This window comes from Tubulanus polymorphus, chromosome 6, assembly GCF_964204645.1.
Source record: "Tubulanus polymorphus chromosome 6, tnTubPoly1.2, whole genome shotgun sequence".
NCBI lineage: Eukaryota > Metazoa > Nemertea > Palaeonemertea > Tubulaniformes > Tubulanidae > Tubulanus > Tubulanus polymorphus.
The window spans coordinates 17,689,972-17,711,465 of record NC_134030.1 but is presented as its reverse complement, the minus strand read 5'-3'; the positions used below and the strand labels follow the sequence as shown (position 1 = coordinate 17,711,465).

Genomic DNA, 21,494 nt, shown 5'->3' with positions numbered 1-21,494 from the left:
AAATCAAACATTTTTTCCGGATAATAATTAAAAAGATCTCAATACAAGAAACAAAACGTAACTCAAATAACGAATTACTGTTCGCTAACTTCTCATACTCATTCACTTGTTTTGGCCAATTATATTTATAGATCCAAATTGTTGCGGCGAATCTGCGGTGATAAAACAATGCAACATTTGGCAACGGTAAAGGAATATTGAATTATGCGATGAGAGGATTTGGCAACGTCCATTATGAAACCTGTGCAACTTGTTATGTATAATAACTTAACAATCATTGAATAGGTAGAATAGCTAGGTAGAAATCACGAAGGCAAATACATATTAAATCCAAAAAACGAGTATCAATAACCAACTGTCCCACACGTGGTATCTCATTATCTACACGTTTTGCTTATTTTAATCATATCTTAGCTTTGTAAACCGGGCCACATCACGCCTTTTTGATAATGTTAGCTATTAGTAGTTACTATGTAGCACGTGTATCTATCTAAAATAAACGACTGCGACTTTATGCTGTATAATGCTATAAGTCATTGAAGCAGTGGTGATATGTTTTCCGTTTTAATCGCAGTTCCCGCATTTGTTTGAACTGACAAAATTGGCTTTGGATATATCAAACAGATAGCTATATGCAAAAAGTCGCTAAGATAAATCACGGACTCTAAAACGAATAAATACAGTATCTCCACTAACATAAGGCAGAGGAATCGGGTACAGGTCACACGCGTCTCTGCCGGAGAGCACACGATGGTTCGACCACACAACTTTTTGAAGATGCTCGATTTCTCAATTATTGTTGACCCGGTTAGCAAAATAAATAAAAGTTATGTCGAAATTTTTGTTCACACACACAACACCAGCTGAGCGTAGATACGGCAGTGCATTTACCCATACATGGATGAACAAGAAATCATAATCAAAAATATGATTGTCGATAAACGAAATCAGTCATCCAGTACTACGGATATCATGCGCGGTGTTAGTGGGTCCTGGAACCGCGTGACACCAGAAATTTTAAAAGAGGAAATGAGTATCATTATATCAACTATCTGAGAGTCACTGAAGTTTAATTCGATAAGATTTTTATCAAAGGTTTAGTCTTTTTATTGTAGCTATATATTGCCTTCTCTTACCAGAAAGGAAGACTATTAAAAATGCGCGCGAATATACTGCGTGTTGATTGGCTAGATTTCTCTCGACTCCAAGTATTTCTCTCGACTAGTCGAGACGAGAGTTGTGTCGAGGAAAATCGGGCGTAACAAAGTCGAGGAGTCGAAAGTAATCTAACCAATCAACATACAGTATATTCGCGCGCATTTTGATAGTATTCCTTTCTGGTAATAGAGGGAAATACATTTCTACGATTTCTACAATAAAAGAATAAACCTTTTATATAATCTTATCAATCTCATATCTATCAGAAAATTGATATATGAGACTCATGAATTCTCTTCAAAATGTCTGGAGTCAGGCGGCTCCAGGATACCCTAACACCGGGCATAATATATCCATGGATACTGGATAGGCCAAAGTCGTTTTATCACAATTATCTTTTTGATTTTCATTAAATTGCGATTTCTTCTTCATCCTTCTCTGGGTAAATGCGTTGCTGCATCTACGCCCAGCTGGAGTTGTGTGAATTACGTTGTGTGTGTGAACATACATTTTGACACAACTTTGTTTATTTTTCTAACCGGGTCAGAAGTTGAGAAATCGAGAAGTTGAGACTTCTCGATTTCTCTTCAAAAAGTCATGTGTGTGATGCTAGGTTCACACAAACGAAAAAATATGAAATTTTTCTGTTATTATCTCAATTGTGGATACTTTTCCAAAACTAAAAGAGATCATTTTTCGACTTTCCGGCGTATTTTTCTACCCTTCCAATCATCTCAATGTAAATAAAGATAATTATAATTCTATATCAAACAAATTTTTGCCAGTATTACTGTGTCCGAATAAAGCGAGGTTCCCTTTTACGTAATGAGATCACATCGTCGAAAACTCAGGCGATTTTTAGATCTATTGAACATATTTCTAGATCTCGGTTATTGTCATTGTTGCCATTGTAGAATCTCTCCATTTCATGCTTATGTTACTGGATACAAAATTACGATTCGACTAAAATCTTAAGGTAACTTACGAGAATCCTCTAATAACAACCCATTAAACGCCTTCACAAATTCTGATCTGGAGTTCACCGTCCTCTTTAAACATTCGGGGAGGTTTTCGGTGATCAACTGGGACAGCTTGTAGCGCTTTGTGGTATTCGAAGTCGAAATCTGTGAAAAAAGGTTGCGTTATAGAGCTCTGTTCATTTTCACTGTAAGAGAAGCGAAATTTGAACTTACATACCTTCACACATCCAATCGAGCCGGCTTGTTTTATGTCTTTTATATGTACAGAGATATCGTTGTCATTAACCAACCATGCGTCGTTTCCGATGAAACGTAAACCCCACGGTCCTTCGACGTTTATATTGCGATCCATCTTCACGTTCGTTTTATTTTCGGATACTGAAAAAATATAATAGTAGATATAAAAGGTTCATCCTCTGGAAATCCTATTTCAATGTCTTTGCTATCGGGAAAAACATTTGTATTTCATTTCATCGTTTTTGTTGAAGAAGAGCAGTTGTTAAAATACAATACATGGGTGTGTTTAGGAGTAGGCCTAGTGATGCTTTTAACAACAAGCCCATAGCCAGGGGGGGGGTTGTCCGTTCGAACGAACGCCCCTTTATAGAAAATGCCCTTAGTGATTTTGGTAATTTTTTCAGCCAACTTGTTACGAATTATTACACGCTTTATTACACTTGTTTGAGGTCAATTGATCATCGCTTTTGCGCATCAATCGAAACACTACTGCCTGAGCTATCGAATATGTAAAAGGGTTCAGAGGCACCACTTGAGATGTTCAGTGTAGGCCACATCCTACCAGCGACTCAGCAACAGATTCAAATTCACCAGCTGTTGCAAAAATATACGCGGGAAAAAACCCAAGACGAATGTAGTTAGCAAACATTTTAATTTGAACTATTGAACATCCAGAGTTACTTCTATTAGCGGTGAATAAATGTCATTCTAACATTTCAAATGGTTATACTGAAATGCATTTGTTTTTTTTTATTGTTTGTGGAATAACTACAGAATTCTGTTTTTAAGCACACGATGCTCGCTTTCCTGGGATACAAAACATGCAGAAGTGCCCTTTTTATAATTCAAACAACGCCCATTTCAAAATCCGGGCTACGGGTTTGAAGAAGGCACGATATTGATAACCCATTTACACGGACTTGGTCATTCAAAAGTCTGTTAGACTTATATCAGTATCGATACTAAAACCCGTTAATTATAACTAAGTATAGATAAAATCTTACCTTCGAATAGAAGAATAAGTAAATTCTGCTGCTCAGCTCCAAACGGATATGCTCACTCGATTAAACCTATCGTGCGAATGATTCTGATAACGCGTTGACCTACAACGACTGCACAAACTGACAGCAGGATGCACTGTTTTCGCTCAGCATCTGCTACCATCCGCCGCAGTTCGGTAGCTTTGTATATTTTCTGTTCTTGACCTTTTCTCACATATGTGTTTGGACCGCAAATCTTGGTGTTGGACATTTCAATGTAAAACGTTTCTTCGCGCATAAGCGATAAAAGCGATAAATTGTTTCCAGATCACGCATATCATATAGGCCTCTGAGTTTAATCAAAAGCTTTTACACAATGTCCAGTCACGTATAGAAGAGCAAATTAAAGTACATCTCATAGTTTTAGTTCTCAAATGCAGGCGCGGATCCAGACTATCGCACATGCAGCACGTGCGGTAGTAGCAGTTTTCAAATGCCCTTGAAAAATTTATGTTTCGAGGAAAAAATTAAATAAAAGGGCACACAATTTGTGCGTCATAAAAAATAATTGCCTTTCTGTACTAGGTCTAAAGCAAAATGTGAATGAAATTGCCCAAATCAAAAAAGGCAATCTAAGGCATTTTCCTTTACTCAAAAGGGCACTATTACAAAATAGACATCATTGTTGCTGTATAAATTTAATTGAAAAAGGGTAAATTTCGCCAAAAATCTAGAAAAGGCACAAGCAAATTTGAATGTGAAGACAGATTTAGTGGCATGATACCAATAAATGGCACTCAAACTCAAACTCGCTCGTTGGGCATTAATACTGGCCCTTTTCAAAGTTGGTGCCCTTTTTTCACTGTGCAGTAAGTCGTCACTGAATGCCCCTGGATCCACGCCTGAAATGGACAGTCACAAAAGTTTAAATCATCTTTCGCTTTTGGGACTAGATTTCTTTTAGTTACAGGAAACACAAATTATATATTGGTGGTATCTGATGGATCGTGAACGTTTCTCAAATGAACAGCGCACGTTTTGAATTTCAGATAAACTGTTAAAACGGTTTAACTCACTTTGTCAATGCAAATATCTTTGTGGCCAAAATGAAACTCACTGACGTGTATTTTCAATATTGTTTGTCCACCCCCCGTCCTTCACGTCATGTTCGTTAAGGCCGAGCGAGCTTCGCCCTTCGTCAGTTTAACATTAACATTTTTTTATGAACCCCCTCCAGGAAAAACCATGGCTCCGCGCCTGTGTCTGTCTGTATAAACGCGGTCAGAGTATGCTTACGCCATTTGAATCCATGCATACAATGAGAAATATGGATATCACAATTGTAATAAAAGCTGCAAGATATTTACATACTTAGGTGAACTCCACAATTTTTAGATATCCGAAACATTGCCCCCCAGTTCCAATCCTCACTGCCCAAGTCTATTGCCTGACCAATGTGACAATATTATCAGCAGGCCTAGGGTTGGCTGGATTTGAAAGAGCCCCCCCTCACTCTCGTCAGCAAAAGTTCCACTCTGGACTCAATCGAAAATAAAACATGTCGGGATCAGGGGTGGATCTAGGACTTTTGTAGGGGTGGAGTCCGGGAAAGTAAAAAGGAACCATATTAAATGTTACTGTAATGACGATGCAACACGCACAACGACATTACATAGACATCCGACCGTTAGGGGCTACTCGACTATAGAAACGTTTTGAAAATTAGAGAAGAATGTGGTAAGATTTCCACGAAGTTGAACAATGAAATCCATGATAATAATCGTAACATACACAACACCACGACCACAATCACAATACCATCGTATATTCATCATTTTGCACTTCTGTTTGTGTTCTAGTTCACCTTAATTTAAAAATGGTCACTTAGGATTTCTTGTAGTAGACGTTTGTATGGACCTTCCAAATTATGGAGGGGGATACGGACCCCCTCGGACCCCTCTCAATCCGCCCGGCCTGAGGATCACCGCCATAAATCTTTTCATCGACAAGGCTGATTGTATTTCTTTAATCTTTAGTATAGTGCATCTCTCTGGTTATATTACGGTTGTTTTTTGTGCGCAACTATATTCATAACTCACAAAATCACAAAACCTATCTTCAGAGCATGGACATTCAAACATTCTCTGGAGTAGTCAAAACTGTTTCAAAAGTTTAGGACAAAATTAATTCATTCAGATTTCATTTCATTCCGTCACTTATGCAACACTCCAAATTGATATAATCGAAAACATGAAATGAAGGAGACACGCGCCGTAGCCGTTGTTATGAAACTTTAATCAATATTTTGGTCAGATTAAAGACGTGGAAATTTAGAATCTAATACTGCCTTCGAATCACTTGCACAACACTTGCTCCAAAAACATAGCCATGTGCTCTCCTTATGTGCTTACTTCATCGGCCTTCAAGGTTTTGAGTTCTTTTCCATTGAATAAATTAACTTGAACTTAAACGAGTCGAGTTCAAAGACAGTCTTTTTTAAAAAATAGATGCACACTTTAAACCTATGGCATGTGGTCTATAGAAAAGTCGTTATCTCCAGAAGGCGGGCTCGACGAACGTAACCCGGTGTTTGAATATCTCCGAATCACCAAATCGCCGAATTCAGTTGAAATTCAGTAGGATACATTGATTAATGCAATTTGTTAACATTTTTACCGCTATAGTGAAACAAACTTGTTACTAAATGCGTTTAAAAAGCACGTTGGGGAAATCGTTCACGGTTTAGAAATGTTATTCGTGTTAATATTTCATACCCAATGTATAAATATAAGTGTGGCCATGCGACGGTCTATGATGGTACAAAACTGTATCAAATTTTAAGTCCAACGGGGCCTGGCGCGGATCTAGTTTTAGAATACGGATCATCCTTCTATCTAAATAGCAAATTTATATTTTGTATTTATTTATTTTAACCGGCTTCAAAACTAACATAAGCATTACTGTGTTATCTATCAACGAACCGTACATTTGACTATATATATATGAATGATTTAAAGATAGATACTGATTTTTCCCGTATCGATATTTTTAATAGACGCAAACATTTGAACATACATGTAAGCTGTTCAAAACTGCGTAACCGCAAATTTGGCTTTTTTCCTCATAATCAACTGTTATATCTAGATCTATTTGGACCTTGAATTATATCCGTTTATGTTTATCTCATTTATCGTTAACTCCTGCCCTAAACCCATAACAGGATGGTTTCTTATTATCTGGTGTTAAGTATAAACAAGGACTTAAAACTAGTTTTTCAAACGATATCTAGTCTATCGTTTTCGGAGTGATGATTGGTCCTCATTTTTTAGAATAGCGTTCTGTGTCCGAGGCCAATCTCATTTATAAACTACAGTTAATGGCGGATTTGAAAAAATGTTACTTGATTTTCAATCCGCTCAAAGGTGACTAGATCAATCGCATGCATCGTAGATATATGCTAATGTCATACACCGATAAACCGATGATCGAATGAATAATGAATAATAGTCATAGTGTATTCATGTCAATCTTACAACTCTTCTTCAATTCACTTTCAATGTGTGGCAGATATTATATCAATTTGTGCGTGCAGGATCTGGTTCCTTCAGGAACTTTCAATTTATTGAATCAAATTCTCAAAAGTAATATTTAATCTCGAACTGGATGGAACTGGTGTCACGGTGTATCTTCAGCAGCTCTGAATTTCAATTTGAAAAAAATTTAAGATTATTTTATAACAATCCCGATCAGAAAATGATTCTAAATCCCGGCAAGAAAAAAGGGCAGTATTCAATTATGAAATGCGAGTTCGACAGTTTATTGATTCGTTGATGAAAACTTTTTAGTGGAGTTCGAGTTATGCCTTTTTTGTTTTTGAATGTCATTTGGTTTCTTTCTCAGTAATAAACAACATTGTTCGCGTAGGTTTGAGATGGCTGAGACCTGTCAAATGAAGCAACACGTGTGTATGTGTACTTTAGTCTCGCTTGTAGTTTTCACAGGGATTAGTCAGACCATATGGCCCGTTACTATGTTGTATAGCTGACCTGATATCTAAATCTGTTTTCGTAAAAGTTCCCTGGGTTGCTGGGATGATGGGAATAGTTCGTATGCGTGCACAGGTTTCCGAGGCTCCAATAATGTTCATCTGGCACATACGTACCAGGCAGGGTTGTTTAGTTTGAACTTCGCCGAATTACCAGATCGTCGAATCACCGATTTCATTTGAAATTCAATTAAATACACTGATTAATTAGATTCATTGACGGGACATTTTTACCGGTAAAATGAAGTTATTTCTCAGTGCGTTTTAAAGCACTTGGTGAATTCATCGTTCGCGGCTTAAAATATGTTAATATTTTATATCCATATGTATAAATATTAGTGTGCCCATGCGAGGGGATACAACAATGTAGCAAGTCCAGCCGGGAGAATCTTCCCTAGGATAATTTAGTCTTTTAAATCAAGAAATTCCTTAGTTTGAGCTAAACTACCACTATTGCAGCAATACAACACATCTATCATTATGTCGTATCTAGTTTTGATAGTCGGATCGTCCTAATCTCAATAGAAAATTTCATTTTGCATTTATTTGTCTACTAATTGATTAAATAATCAAAATGCCTTGATCGAATTTGGTGATTCGTCGGCGAGTCAGAAAAGCGATCAGGAAGCGTCTACCACAGTTTCGATAGAAAAAAAACAGTTTTCGTATTCCTTTGATAACATTTTGAACATTATCACTGTACTCGTAATTACAATTTACTGATACTCTATGTATATTTTGGTGGAAATTGTTCGAACGGATGTTAACTTAAAATGCGTATTACTTTGCTTTGTTCTTTTGATGAAATATTTATGATAGGGCCGAGCTTAAATGACACAGAAATTTCCTGTTTGTAGCAATTGCATTAATCACTTGAATATCTTGTCTGACGCACAGCCGTATTAGAAATAGATCAAAAAACAAAATACGTTTATCATCGAGTCCCGTATTTGCTAAGTTGGAATATGTATCAGCTACAACGTTTCAGCTGCACCGCTCACCGCTTAAAATGGCCTGCTATCGCCCATGAATTGACGACGGGCTTTTGAATCAGATCATGGACATTAACTAATTTATACGTCTACGATCAGATTGACCTCGTACAGTCAAAGATATTTCATCATTCTTCTAACTACACCATATGAAAGTCTGGGGGATGTTTGCAGTTTGGATAAAATAAGATGTTTGATTCTTTATCAAAAAGTTCTTGAAAACAGATTCAGAGCGCGTACGAAATGTGTCAAACTTAAGTGGATAAACCGTAAACGATGTACAAATAATTATATGTATCGTTAACATCATCGAGGAAAGGAATTGTTCCATCTTAGATTAATCGGACTGAATCAGTTTGATTACTCCGAGGTTCCATCAATTTGAATTCACTGGTGAATACTATAGAGTGACTGATGTATTTAGTATAACAAACCTATTCCAATTTGGATAGGGCTCACATCCACAGGAACCCGCGAGTAAGATTTCTATAGTTGTATAACTTGCCCCTTCTAAGTATCTGAGAAGTAACGCTTGCTAGAAAAGGTCTTGCCAACCTCCAAAAAGTAGTCATATGGAAGGTCTCGACTACAGATATGGCCGCGGGTCTAAGGGTCGGATTCTGCTCGCGGGGGTCTATGGTCCAATTTTAAGCATTGCATATTTAGATTAGACCCCCTTCTATCTGTCTGTGAAGTTTCAGGGCCCGGTCCGTAATATATGGTCGCTTTTAGTACAGTATTTTCGCGTATAATTTTTTCGATCGCTATATTAAAATATTGTCCATAATGAAACGTTTTGCCTCCATCGCTAGAATTCACGGAGCGCTAATAATAAAAATAATGAAATGTCTAATAGCGAAAGTAAGCAGTTTTTTTTTGCTTTTGAGTACATATCGTCAAATTTAAAATGTGTGTATGATTTAGTAATTTGTTACATATTATTACTTTCATGAATATAGATTGAATATGAACGATATAACAATAACAGTAATTATTCCTTTATGCCTCAGTGATCATATGTAAACGGAAGAATTGTCTTATAAAGTTGATTGAGAGAGATGTGATAATGTCCATTATGTATTTCCGATAAAAAGAACAATATCCAGTTCGCGTTTTTTTCACAGCTAGAATTCATTTTCCTAAGACTTGTCTAAACCAATACTTAAATCGAATCCCATCTTGTCTAAACTTATTCATCACCAACAGATACATCTCCACAACTACAACATTGGTTTGATAAACTCAGCGAAATATAAACTCAAGAAATATAAGGAGTCCACATACTTCGGTATCAAAATATGTTTTCGATCAAGGTTTAATAAAGTGTGGTCGTATTCTTCATTTCTCAGGTCGGAACAGACCCGACAAAAACTAATTCTAAAACAGTAGTATTCAAAAAAATGTCTCAGTGTGTTGATCTAAATATGATTTGCTTTAGTAACGCACGTTCAGAAAATCTCAACACCGTCAATGCAGTAATTCTACTTTTGCTTACGTTTCAAATTGTATCTCAGTTCAAGTTTCGATATTTTAGTAACCTCATAGGCCTAGGAAAATGGGATTTCTTGTCACTTTGATACGTAATGGAATTTCAGCGGCAAAATCTGGAAAATGTTATTGGCATAAAACAAAACAATGCATCAGCTAGGAAGAAATAATTTTCTTTCAAATTGACCGATGAAGTCAGTAGTTGTTTCAACATCTGTTGTTTTTATTACTTCTAAAACGTTGGAATTGAAGACTCTTCAAATTGACATATATTCGATTTTATTCTCACATCTATAAAGTGACTTCGATTGGGCTATATCTGGAGATTTCAAGTTCCACCTGTTTTACATAAAATGTATGAGCATGGATGTATAATCCAGGCCAGTGATACGATACGCCTACGGGTGGTGATGAGTGATATCGGTACATTTACATATCTAGCGTAAATGCGCGGGCTGTTTTGAATGCGCAGTGAGCTGTATGGAGATCGTGAAGGAAGGGAGATTGGATTCGAGCGGCCGTATCATTTAGTTTCTCCGGATCGGGATTAAGGATTGATACGAATTTAATACTTATAGTTTGAGGTAAGTAACTTTTTCGCTTATTACGTATATGTTTTCAACAAGAATATTTCCTCTATCGAAGGAAGGCGACAAAATGAGTAGCTACACACATTCTTAGCTTCACTCATGGACTCTTAGGCAAAGGGCTAAGTGGAATTTCTATTTTAATAGGAACATAAGCATAAAGGCCCGACCGTTCAACATACGACACTTTTTGATGACCTAATGCATGTCGCGGGAGGTCTGTTTTACAATAATGAACCTCAATTGTTACTCATAAAAATGTACAATTCTCCTCTTATTACAGGAGCGTGGATACTTTAGGCCACCGGCTCCGAAAATAAAAGTATTTGTAAAAGAATAAACGCAGCCATATAGTAGTTGATATTTAATGCAGCCCCAGTTATTCAAAATGATATATTTTATATAGGCAATAATAAGAACTTGCATTTTTCAGGCAAAACACGGAAATTAAACTGATATTTCAAAAATAATTTAAATTTCAAAACAAAGAGTTTATCGCTTTCCAACTAATTTAGTTTTAATTTGAACAAACTTTCAAACTAATTTCCAATTAAATGCTAGATACTAATAGACAAAAGGATATCTAATTTTGTGTTAGTTTGGGGTTGGTATTACAAATCAGGCGCAGTGGAACATCATAATGATTAGTGGAAGGTTTTGAGATAAGCAGCGGGTACTATTTGGTACTAGGTTTTATTTGACCCGATTAATACTATGTTGCGTGTACTTCTATGCTGGGTTTCTATGAGATGTTAAACTTTGCGTCCGGGATAGGATGTTTACACATTTCAGTAATACATTTGAATAAATGAAAATATCTAGACTGACATAAATCATTGATACGCGATTGATCATCATTTGTATGAGTCAGCCGTAAAAAGGAACAAATGCTCAGCAAAGACGGCACCAGTGATATTAGTCTATGTGTTATAAAATAATCTTTATTTCACGCATCATTTAAATCATTTTATGTGAAAAGTTTGTTTGTGGAAAGATAAAAGGCAGCAGTGGAAGAGCCATAGCGGAGCCGTCCGCGGGCAGTATTGAATAGGGTCTGGGAAATATTTAAACCACTACTATAAGTGTTGCTTAGCTTCCTTGACGATTTCACAGATCTGGCTAAAAGTTGACTTGTTAAACTAAAGCACTGGACCCAGTTAAGAATTAAATGTAGAGTTAGTAAATATTATGAACTATTAACTCGAGAGTTAACTCTTACATCTCAACTGTGGAACTGGGTCCAATATAATCTTTTCTTATGCAACTAAGTAGGCTCCTCCCATCCAAAGAATATTCCAGCAGCCGCCTGGATCAAATCGACCACCATTCCCTCTGTATTGAAATAACCCAGCATCGGTCCTGAGATCATGGACGTATCAACTAGATTATAAGTCCATGTTCTAATGAAGACCCAGTCTTTCATCGTCATATTATACATCTAACTTTGAAGGAAAATCAATCCCATTGTTACTAGATTTGAATGACATGTATTAGGTTCTTAATCTCTCGATGAAAATACATGTGTAATTGGAAAGATATTTCATGAACTTCCAGATTAAAATCATAGGTTAATTCGTGTACTGAAATCTTTATATATAGCGTTTTAAAAATTGTTTTGACTGTTCCTGAAAGTTGATGAGAAAACACAAAAATACGACTTGGGGAACTAGCTTTGTCTAAATGGATACAAGATATCAAAATGTTTTAGTAATTTAATTGAATAGCTCAATGTGAATCCTAGCTTTTGTAACTTTTTGAGCCAACAGTTATCAAATAAGGGTTTTTAGTTTAGATTCAGATTGAATGAATAATATTAGATGATACGCTAGGACATTAGACTAGGGGAACTAGGATTATAAAACAAATAAGAATTATAAAATGTGTAGTTGGGATATCTAGGGACGGCAGTGTATATAGTATAGTGAATGGATTATCATTATTAGACAACTCTTGAATACATGGCCTCAAGCCCGGGGAGAGTGCTCGTCAGTGTGAACATCTAAGATTGTTTGGATAACTATTCAGTTAACAATTTGTACATTAGCAAAACAATTGCTCTGACTTTGGCTCTGACACATTGACAATAAATCCTCTCAACCTCTTGACACTAAGAAGTTTGGATACAAATTTGAGAATGTTCACTCGGGTAGCACATCGAACCCTCCAATCGTAGACATTTTTAGGAACTAATTCAACGAATAGTTGCATAATCTGGAATAATAAATTTGATAGAATGCAATATTGAACGGAGATCAGGGTCACAACTACTACGGGTCAGTCACTGGAAGATTGAGCAAGAGCTACGAGCAATTATCTGAACGTTTAGATAATTGCTCGTAGGCAAGAGTAAATAAAAAGCATATTACAGCACGCGAACTTAAGCTTGGATTTATCTTTGTAGAGCGGGAATTGAACTATGTAAGTCATTGTTTACATGTGCTAGAATTGTTCTGCTCTATACACAGTTCAATTCCTTCAAAGGTTGTGTCATAGATGAATAGTGGCTTTAAGTGTGTAGAGATCATTTATTTTTAGAAGTTTTAATAAGCTATTTGAAGCGTGGTTCAGAGTGGGCAGTGAAGTTAGGCTTGGTAATAATTCGAGTTAGTTGTTTTTGAAGTGAAATATATTTTTTGTGTTTATGGTGAGTGACCCCATGATAATTAACCATGTTTATATGAGGAAGGACAAGTGCATCGATCGAGGATGAGTTAATTTTGGTTTAGAATTTGACTGCATTTATAGATGATACCCAGGCCTTGTGAAATTATTTTGTGACCTTTTCGGTCATATCCATCGATACGCGCGCACCAAAGTCAGTTGCTAAAAGTTTGATATACGCTAGATTTAAGGGATGATATAGTAACGGACTGCGAGAGAGGTCAACGAGCCTGCAACCTTCTCTACAAATAAGTCATTTCACACGTTTTTCCATCATTTCCTTTCTTTAAAAAGCAGAAATATGACGGTGGAAATAAAAAGCTCCAATACACGAAAACGCAAGAATATGCGATTTTTGTTCGTCGGCATCAAATACTTTAGGGCTATACGAATTCACTAAACAGCATGAAAATATATTTAGTTCAGTTTTTTAAGTATATTATCATTTTGTAATTCATTTGTCTTAATTTCTATTTTACAGCTGACACAAACATGTTTTCTGCTAGTACTCCTAAGAAATCCAGACTGAGTGTATCAGACCATACTCCAGGTACCTATCATGACCTACTTTTTACTATTTCTATGCATCTACAAATTGTCGTTTTAGGAGTAATATCCGCTGTATTGATTGATGTATCGATAGCTACTTTAAACGCATGTTATCAATCTCCTCAGGTTTAACCGCCATTCCGAGTAATGAAACAAACAGCGCCGTTGAAGATAGTGTTTTTGAGGAAAGCGTCTTCAGTTCAGGTAGATTTTCTAAGGAATTTTCCATAAATGATGTATATTAACATAACTGTGATGCACTCATACCATAAAATGATTTGTTTTTCATGATTCTACTTGTAGCTTTACCCGGCAATCCGTGTGAATCGAAAGATATCCTAAATGAAAGTGTTTTTGAGGAAAGTGTCATTAGTGCAGGTAGATATTCTGATATTCCTAATAGGATAATTCACACTTATTCTATATCAAGATACCTGTAAATGACTTTAGCGAAAATGTACTTGTAGTTCTACCTGGCAACCTGAGTGAGGGAAAAAATGTCCTAGATGAAAGTGTTTTTGAAGAAAGCATAATCAGTACAGGTAGATATTCTGATATTCCCAGAAATTTCTGTTTCATCAAGATCCTGCACGTACTGTATGTAAACGACCTTTCCTGAAATATACTTTTAGTTTTACCCAGCAATCTGAGTGGAGGGAACGAAGATAATAGTGTTTTTGATCAAAGCGTCCTCAGTTTGGGTAATTATATTGAAGAATTTTTCCAAATAATGTTATTATGATTATGAACCCATGATGTAAAACAACTCTTTTCATGGATCTACTTGTAGTTTTACCCTCTCATCCGATTGAGGCGAACGATATCCTAGATGAAAGTGTTTTTGAGGAAAGCGCCGGAGCAGGTAGATATTTTGATATTCCCAAAATGATAATTTCTGTTACATCTAGATCGAACTATGTGAAATGAAATTTCCTAAAATATACTTGTAGTTTTATCCCATGGTCAAAGTATTTTTGGAGAATGTGTCATCAGATCAGATATATATGTATTATGATTTTCCCTCCCCAGACAATAATCTAAATATTAATTACAGCAACTTATTCATAGAAAAGAACACTTCTACCAATTAACTTTTAGAGTCACCAAGCAATGCGAGTTGTGAAATGGACAGCAGTGAAGATATAGAATTTGAAGAACATGCGACCAGTTCAGGTAAAATATATGTTTTTTTCAAGTGTTTTTCTGGTTTCCTACAAACGGCAAATATTGAGAACATCAAATATGGTATTAAACAGAATGATAAATCTTATCTAATAATGATGAAATATGAAAGCAAAAGTGTGCAATTATCAATTTTGTTTCGTTTGTAATTACCGAATATTGATATCACATTACATGCAGTTGTCTTTTGCAATTTAGTATGTCGAATTCATTTTCACTTTTAACAGATAGTCAACAACAACCCCTGTAGAGCTCGCTTATCCTTCCTCATTCAAAGTCACGTATAGCCGAATCTAGCAGTAAGTATAATAGGGGAGAAAATAAGCAATTTCAATTTAGGAATTTATGCAGCTTACATAGTTTGGTTTCAATCGTTTTAAAATATTTTCCATTAACCCGATGAAGCATATCTCTTTATTATTGCAACGAATTTTCTGATGAAGCCCATAGAAATATAACAGAACCAAACGGGTAGTCTAATATTTCACCGTCGCCAATGGGGGCGCCACTGCCATAAACGTCGAAAAATTTACACTCGAGGTTCTGCTAAAAGGGACAGTGTGCCTGTATTAAACTTTCAAATAACCCATTCCTTCTGTTGATGTTACAGCAGTAGCCTACATGACAATCCCCAATATTCACTGATAGCCTTTACAGTGTATAAGTATGCCATTTCAGAAACGATCAATAATTATAAGAGATAATACAGTTAATTAAAGGCGATAAGCTACGCTTTCATATTGTCAACGCGGAGTCCAGTAAATCCGTTAACGGCAGAAATTGCGGCTATTGACGGTCAGATATCAAACGGAACTAGAAGCATATCCAATTCCTTTATGTATTTCTATTCGTTTCTAAGAAGAATGTTCTCACGAATTTCATTTTCTCTAATATTGAAATGGAAGTTGAAAATCAAAAACAGAGAAATCACAATGATTTTGGAAATATCCATTGGATACGCGTGGTAAAACACAATTCCATAATCTCTATTCATGCATCAATCTCTTTTCAGGATATCCCAAAGAAAGTCTTTTTAACAAAAAAACATCATCGACAACGCTATTGAAATCTCTTCATGTGATCTGTAAAAAGCATTGTACCGATTTTCTGCACATGGCTGATATAAAGAACCTGCGGGAATCCTATTGGTGTCGCAATATTTCGGATCGTCATCAGTTTATCGTGGACACTCTGCAAACATGTACGCAGAATACATCGCGCATTAACCTTACTGTCATGGGTAGCTCTGTTTGCCAAGGCTGCTGGTTAAATGTCTATGGCATCAGTAAATCGACACTTTACAAAATCAAGTCGAAACAGGATAAGTCAGAATGCCAGGAGAATATATCCATCAGAAAATCTAGCCCTGAATTCGTTGAGGCAACTTCTTGGCTCTCAGATTATTTGGAAAATACAGTACAATCTGCTCCTGATAAGACTGAAAAATGGCTTCCACAGATATTCCGAAAAATTGACCTCTACCGGGAGTACAAAACAGAAAAAAGCGACAGCAATGATAGATATGTCAGTCAGTCTACATTTTATCGGATCTGGTCAGAGTTGTTCTCATTTGTCAAAATCAAGAAGGTAACTTATTGCTTCACTTATTGCCTACATATTTCAAAAATATATTGACATTTTCTAATATGAATGATGCTTGAATGTTTATAGGGTAGTACATTCTCGAAATGTGACGATTGTGTGAGAATCCAACGATTACTTCAATCAACGCAGAACCCGATATCCCGCAAGGAAATAATGGCAGAAAAACAACGCCACATTTCTACAGTAATGTAAGTACATGTAAATGCTATCTTCATCGTATCTAATAAGCAGGCTGTTTGAATTTCCATACCGCACTTGGAATGTTGTTCCAATCTCAGTGTTTGATAATTTCAATGTTCTTGCGTAAAAAACCATCATGTATTTCTCTGCTTCAGGACTGAGAGACTCGCCTATTATGCACGCGTTCGTAGAGCGCAGACGAATCCGAACCGTTACGTTAGTTTAATAGTCGATGGTATGGACCAAACGAAGTCATTTCTTCCACATTTTGCCGGAGAAAAAGGAAAGGTGAGCAACTCGTCTAGCCACCTTATTGTCATTTAACTTACGATTTATCGCAAATTTCCCATAAATCTAATCCAGTTGTATTACCCGGTACACAAACAATTCTATAGAACTCCCCAGTAATTAACCTCCAATGGCGTACAATGAAAATGAACTGTTTGATAATAAAAAAAACTCACTGTATAACATATTTAATCTGCATTATTTATCATAGCCTTTTTGCACTAGATTTTCTAATTACCGGTATTTCTCTTTTCAGTTCATGACAGCTACTAACTTACTAAAAACACACATAACTGGTGTGATAAGTCATGGTCATAAACTATCTCAGTCGTATGTCGATTATCATCTTTATCCACACGACAGCAACATGACGATGAATGTTATCCTCAAGACATTATGGCGTATATCTAAGGTAAGACAAATATAATCAATTTAATACCGGTACACATTTCTATGTCAGCAAATGTGAAAAGAAATGTTAAATTCATTTATTTAATGTTTAATTCATTTATTTACTTTTTTAGAATGGTCAACTGCCACCGCATTTGTATTTACAAGCCGACAACTGTGGCCGCGAAAATAAGAACAAATACGTTTTAGCCCTCTTGCAAATTCTAGTAGAAAAGAAAATATTTAACGAGGTGAGGAATCTGCTAGTTTCAGGCTACTAATAAATGGAGGCTTTCAATTAAGAAGCAACGCAAATACTCACTTATGTGTACCTCTGTTCGGTAGAGATTACATATATCGACAAACTTGTAACTAACTGCATGTATTGGCAAGTTATGCAGTTTCTACTGCAATAGATATCATGTCTCATATATATATTTCCATGTGGTATATCTTTTGAACTTATAACTTGAATTCAGAACCATACATCGCACCCGTATTATTGTGTGGGTTATGAGATCGAAAATTCTAAAGACGAACTATTTCAATCATTTCAGATTCAGTTGAGTTTTCTCTTCGTTGGTCATACGCACGAAGACATCGACCAGCTGTTTAGCGTGTATGCCGATAGGTTGAGAAGAGAAGATGCATTCGATATGGCCGGCCTGCTCAAACTGTGCGATGGTATCGAGTTGGGGGGGTTGTTGGATATTCGATCTTGGCTTGCTCCACATATCGTCAACATGAAGAACCATTCGAAACCAAGGATATTTCTATTTCGAAGGGACAGCCAAGATCAATCCCAAATAAACATGTACTATAGGAGTTCATCAACTCAGGAATGGCACTGCATGGAAGGTGGAGTATTGACAAGTATACCAACTGGTACTCCTTCAGTGCTCGATTTAAATTATTCAAACATCGAAATCAAGGATATGAAAAAGAATATGGAGAAATGGAAAAGCTTTTTACCACAGGAGAAACAAGACTGGTGGAATGATTTCCTCGATACCATTGAAACTAAGACAGTCAAGCTAGCAGATTCTGCTGCATGGTACCTTCCATATTTGAAGGCACAGGAAGGCATTGAACAGGATATCAATGAAAAACACGTTGAGTTACCGAATCCTTCAGTAAGTACATGTATATTGCGGTGATTCAAACTGATAGATATCTATCTATTTGGAAGTCAGCTTTTACGCTAGATCGATCTATTCATTCATACATGCACACATTCTCTTTCAGATCGTCGTTTCGTGATTTTGAACCTGAATTCGGGACATTTGATTAGTATGCAGCAAAATATGTATCTGACAGGTTAGTATTGATGGACCACTTTTAATTCAATAATTCACCAGTTTTAGTTCACTTCACTTAGCTCTAGTTTGGTGATGCCCTAATTTGAAAAAATGACATTTCTACCGAACTATTCAATTGCAGAATCAATGTAAAATGCGTGGCGCTTGTATGCCCATTCATTTGTTGTAATAATCTGTCCATAGCCTTCTTCAATACATCTCGTTTTTATAACGTCATTCAAAAAGAAATGTACTGAATAAGGCTTATTAAATATTAAAATAAACACTTCCTTAGATAAATTAGCACATCTGCACATACTGCACTTTTTCTGCATTCTGCTTCCTAGTGTTTTTTACCTCGATAGACTGAGTGATATACAATAGTACTGAATTCCAGTTGACTATGAAAAAACTGTGATATACTGTGTGGGTATAGTGTAGACTGAGCGTTATGTGTAGACTCGACATCGGCCCAAATATGCATATTTCAAGTCTCGCATTTCAAAATCACTCTATCGTCAAAGTATGAATATTTCTTGTATTTGTAAAGTAGTCTATAAACTGCATTTTATCTTAAGGCCGAATCTAATGTTTCCTTAATCGATAGTTTGAAAGTACGTCTTTAATGCATTTGAATTTTCAATAGCATTATTAAAATTTGTTACTTAGGATTATAGGTAATTGTTAGGATCATTCATTATAATATCTGAATCGTTTGAACTTCTATGCGAATTCAGTTAGCTTATTATCTTTTTATCGAGAGATAATCATAATGGAGGGCAGGATAATGCCCCGGAATGACATAAAGGCAGCGCCTGTTGGAATGATTTCAATGTATTTATTAATTGTTGCATTTTTAAATAGGTTCTAAAAGTTTTGGTTTTACGTAGCTTAACGGAACAGCATTATGTTTACATAGTCAATGATATCCAGGATCAGCCTAATCATTCTGTGTATAAGTCCAATCTGTCCGTGATATTATTTTTTGATGTTCATCCTTATGGATTTTGAATTATAGATTGCATAATTATTCGTGATTACAGCATCGTGAATGTACGAGTATTAATAGTAATGTCGTGTAGAATGTTTAAACACTACTTCAGCGGGAATATCTGCTGTTTTTAGAGTAAATCAAAACCCTCCAAATGAGTAAATTTTGGTATCATTGAATATTCAATTATAAATTTTAGTATCCTTTAGGCTTTATCGTATATTGTACATATAATGTAATTGGAAACACTATGGTGGCTTTGTCAACTGATTTTGATCCGCATTTAGATTGAGCTAAACACTCAAAACTAACGATTCCTTATTATGGAGGTTTCTTAGTGCGAAATTATGTGAAGCTAACACTAAAATGAGACTCAAGACTCGAATCTAACGACGAATGAGTCCTAGGACGCAATTTAGCAAAGCAGATACTAAAATGAGTCTTAAGACTCGAATCTAACGATTCAAACCAGTGAAAGTTTTAGAATGAGTCCTAGGACGCAATTTAGTAAAATGAGTCTCAAGACTCGCATCTAACGACGAATGAGTCCTAGGACGCAATTTAGCAAAGCAGATACTAAAATGAGTCATAAGACTCGAATCTAACGATTCAAATCAGTGAAAGTTTTAGAATGAGTCCTAGGACGCAATTTAGTAAAATGAGTCTCAAGACTCGCATCTAACGATGAATGAGTCCTAGGACGCAATTTAGAAAATCAGATACTAAAATGAGTCTCAAGACTCGAATCAAACTATGAATGAGTCTAAGGATGCAATTTAAAAAAAGTAGTTACTAATATGAGTCTTAAGACTCGAATCTAACGATTCCGCGGGTGGGCCTTTTGTAATGAGTCCTAGGACGCAATTTTGAAAACCTGATGCTAAAATGAGTCTCAAGACTCAAATCTAATTTCTTATCATATCAATATTGCAATTCTTAAAATGCATGTTTTAAGACCCGGTACAAATAATACCTCAAACTAATTTTTGAAAATGCGTCCTGAGACTCAATTTCTTGTATTAACTACAAATACTTGAATCATGTAACCCGATTGATTGAGTCTCAGGACTCAAAGCTCTTGATTTTGTATGTAAGATTCTGTTTTATGTGAACTAATAAATGTCATTTTTACTGTATAGTCGACGCGATTCAGTTGTTTTTGGGTATGGAGAAGTGTATTGTGTTTATATTCATATTGCAGGAATTAGGACTAAAAAGGGAACTAATAAGAAATTCCCTTTTTATTTGGGAAGGCCTTAGATATGAATTGTGATGTCGTCGAACAAAACACTCTAATCCGTGTATATCCGTGTATCCCAAAATTCAAATTTTATATGAGATAATTTATTTAAATGCAACCACAACGTTTCGGCTGTTGACTAACAGCCATCATCGGGTGGAATGACCAGAAAACAGAAGTAACGTAGCATACAAACTTACAGGACATAAACAAAAGCGATGTACCCCATGAATTGTGATTGTATCGTTTCAGTTCCTCCAAATGTCACGAACAATTATCAAGGCGCGTTTTACTAACGTAATTTCCAGGTAGATCTTGTATTTTTTATTGACGCTTTTTATTAAGCTTGTTTTTCAAACCATCTTCACGCGACTGAAAACGCCGATTTTTCAGTTGTCGAAGACCCGTTGCAGAGCTGTTCACGTGTGGCATTAGTCAACCGAGCTGGTACTATAAATTTAGTCATGACTACATAGTCAATAACTATTCCATAAAATAGAAATTTTATGTATCATTCGAATGTCACTGTAAAAAGGGTGTTCCAAGATAGAACATCAAATTTGCATCACATTTTGGAACACATATATCTTGAAACATGTTAAGAGGGAGAGCATGTTTCTGATTTCTTTAACACGTATATGTT

At 35.9% G+C, this 21,494-nt stretch overlaps 1 protein-coding gene across 1 annotated transcript; it reads left to right on the top strand.

The window, feature by feature from the left end:
- The first annotated feature begins 13,620 nt into the window (after window positions 1-13,620).
- On the top strand, window positions 13,621-18,655 carry LOC141907803 (uncharacterized). Its single transcript, XM_074797544.1, has 15 exons — window positions 13,621-13,678; window positions 13,804-13,881; window positions 13,981-14,055; window positions 14,145-14,219; window positions 14,310-14,378; window positions 14,468-14,539; window positions 14,776-14,850; window positions 15,147-15,158; window positions 15,872-16,446; window positions 16,531-16,652; window positions 16,800-16,932; window positions 17,189-17,344; window positions 17,457-17,573; window positions 17,880-18,455; window positions 18,568-18,655. The coding sequence occupies exons 1-15, from the start codon at window positions 13,621-13,623 to the stop codon at window positions 18,580-18,582; spliced, it is 2,208 nt and encodes a 735-aa protein (XP_074653645.1). The 3' UTR covers window positions 18,583-18,655.
- The last annotated feature ends 2,839 nt before the right edge of the window (window positions 18,656-21,494 follow it).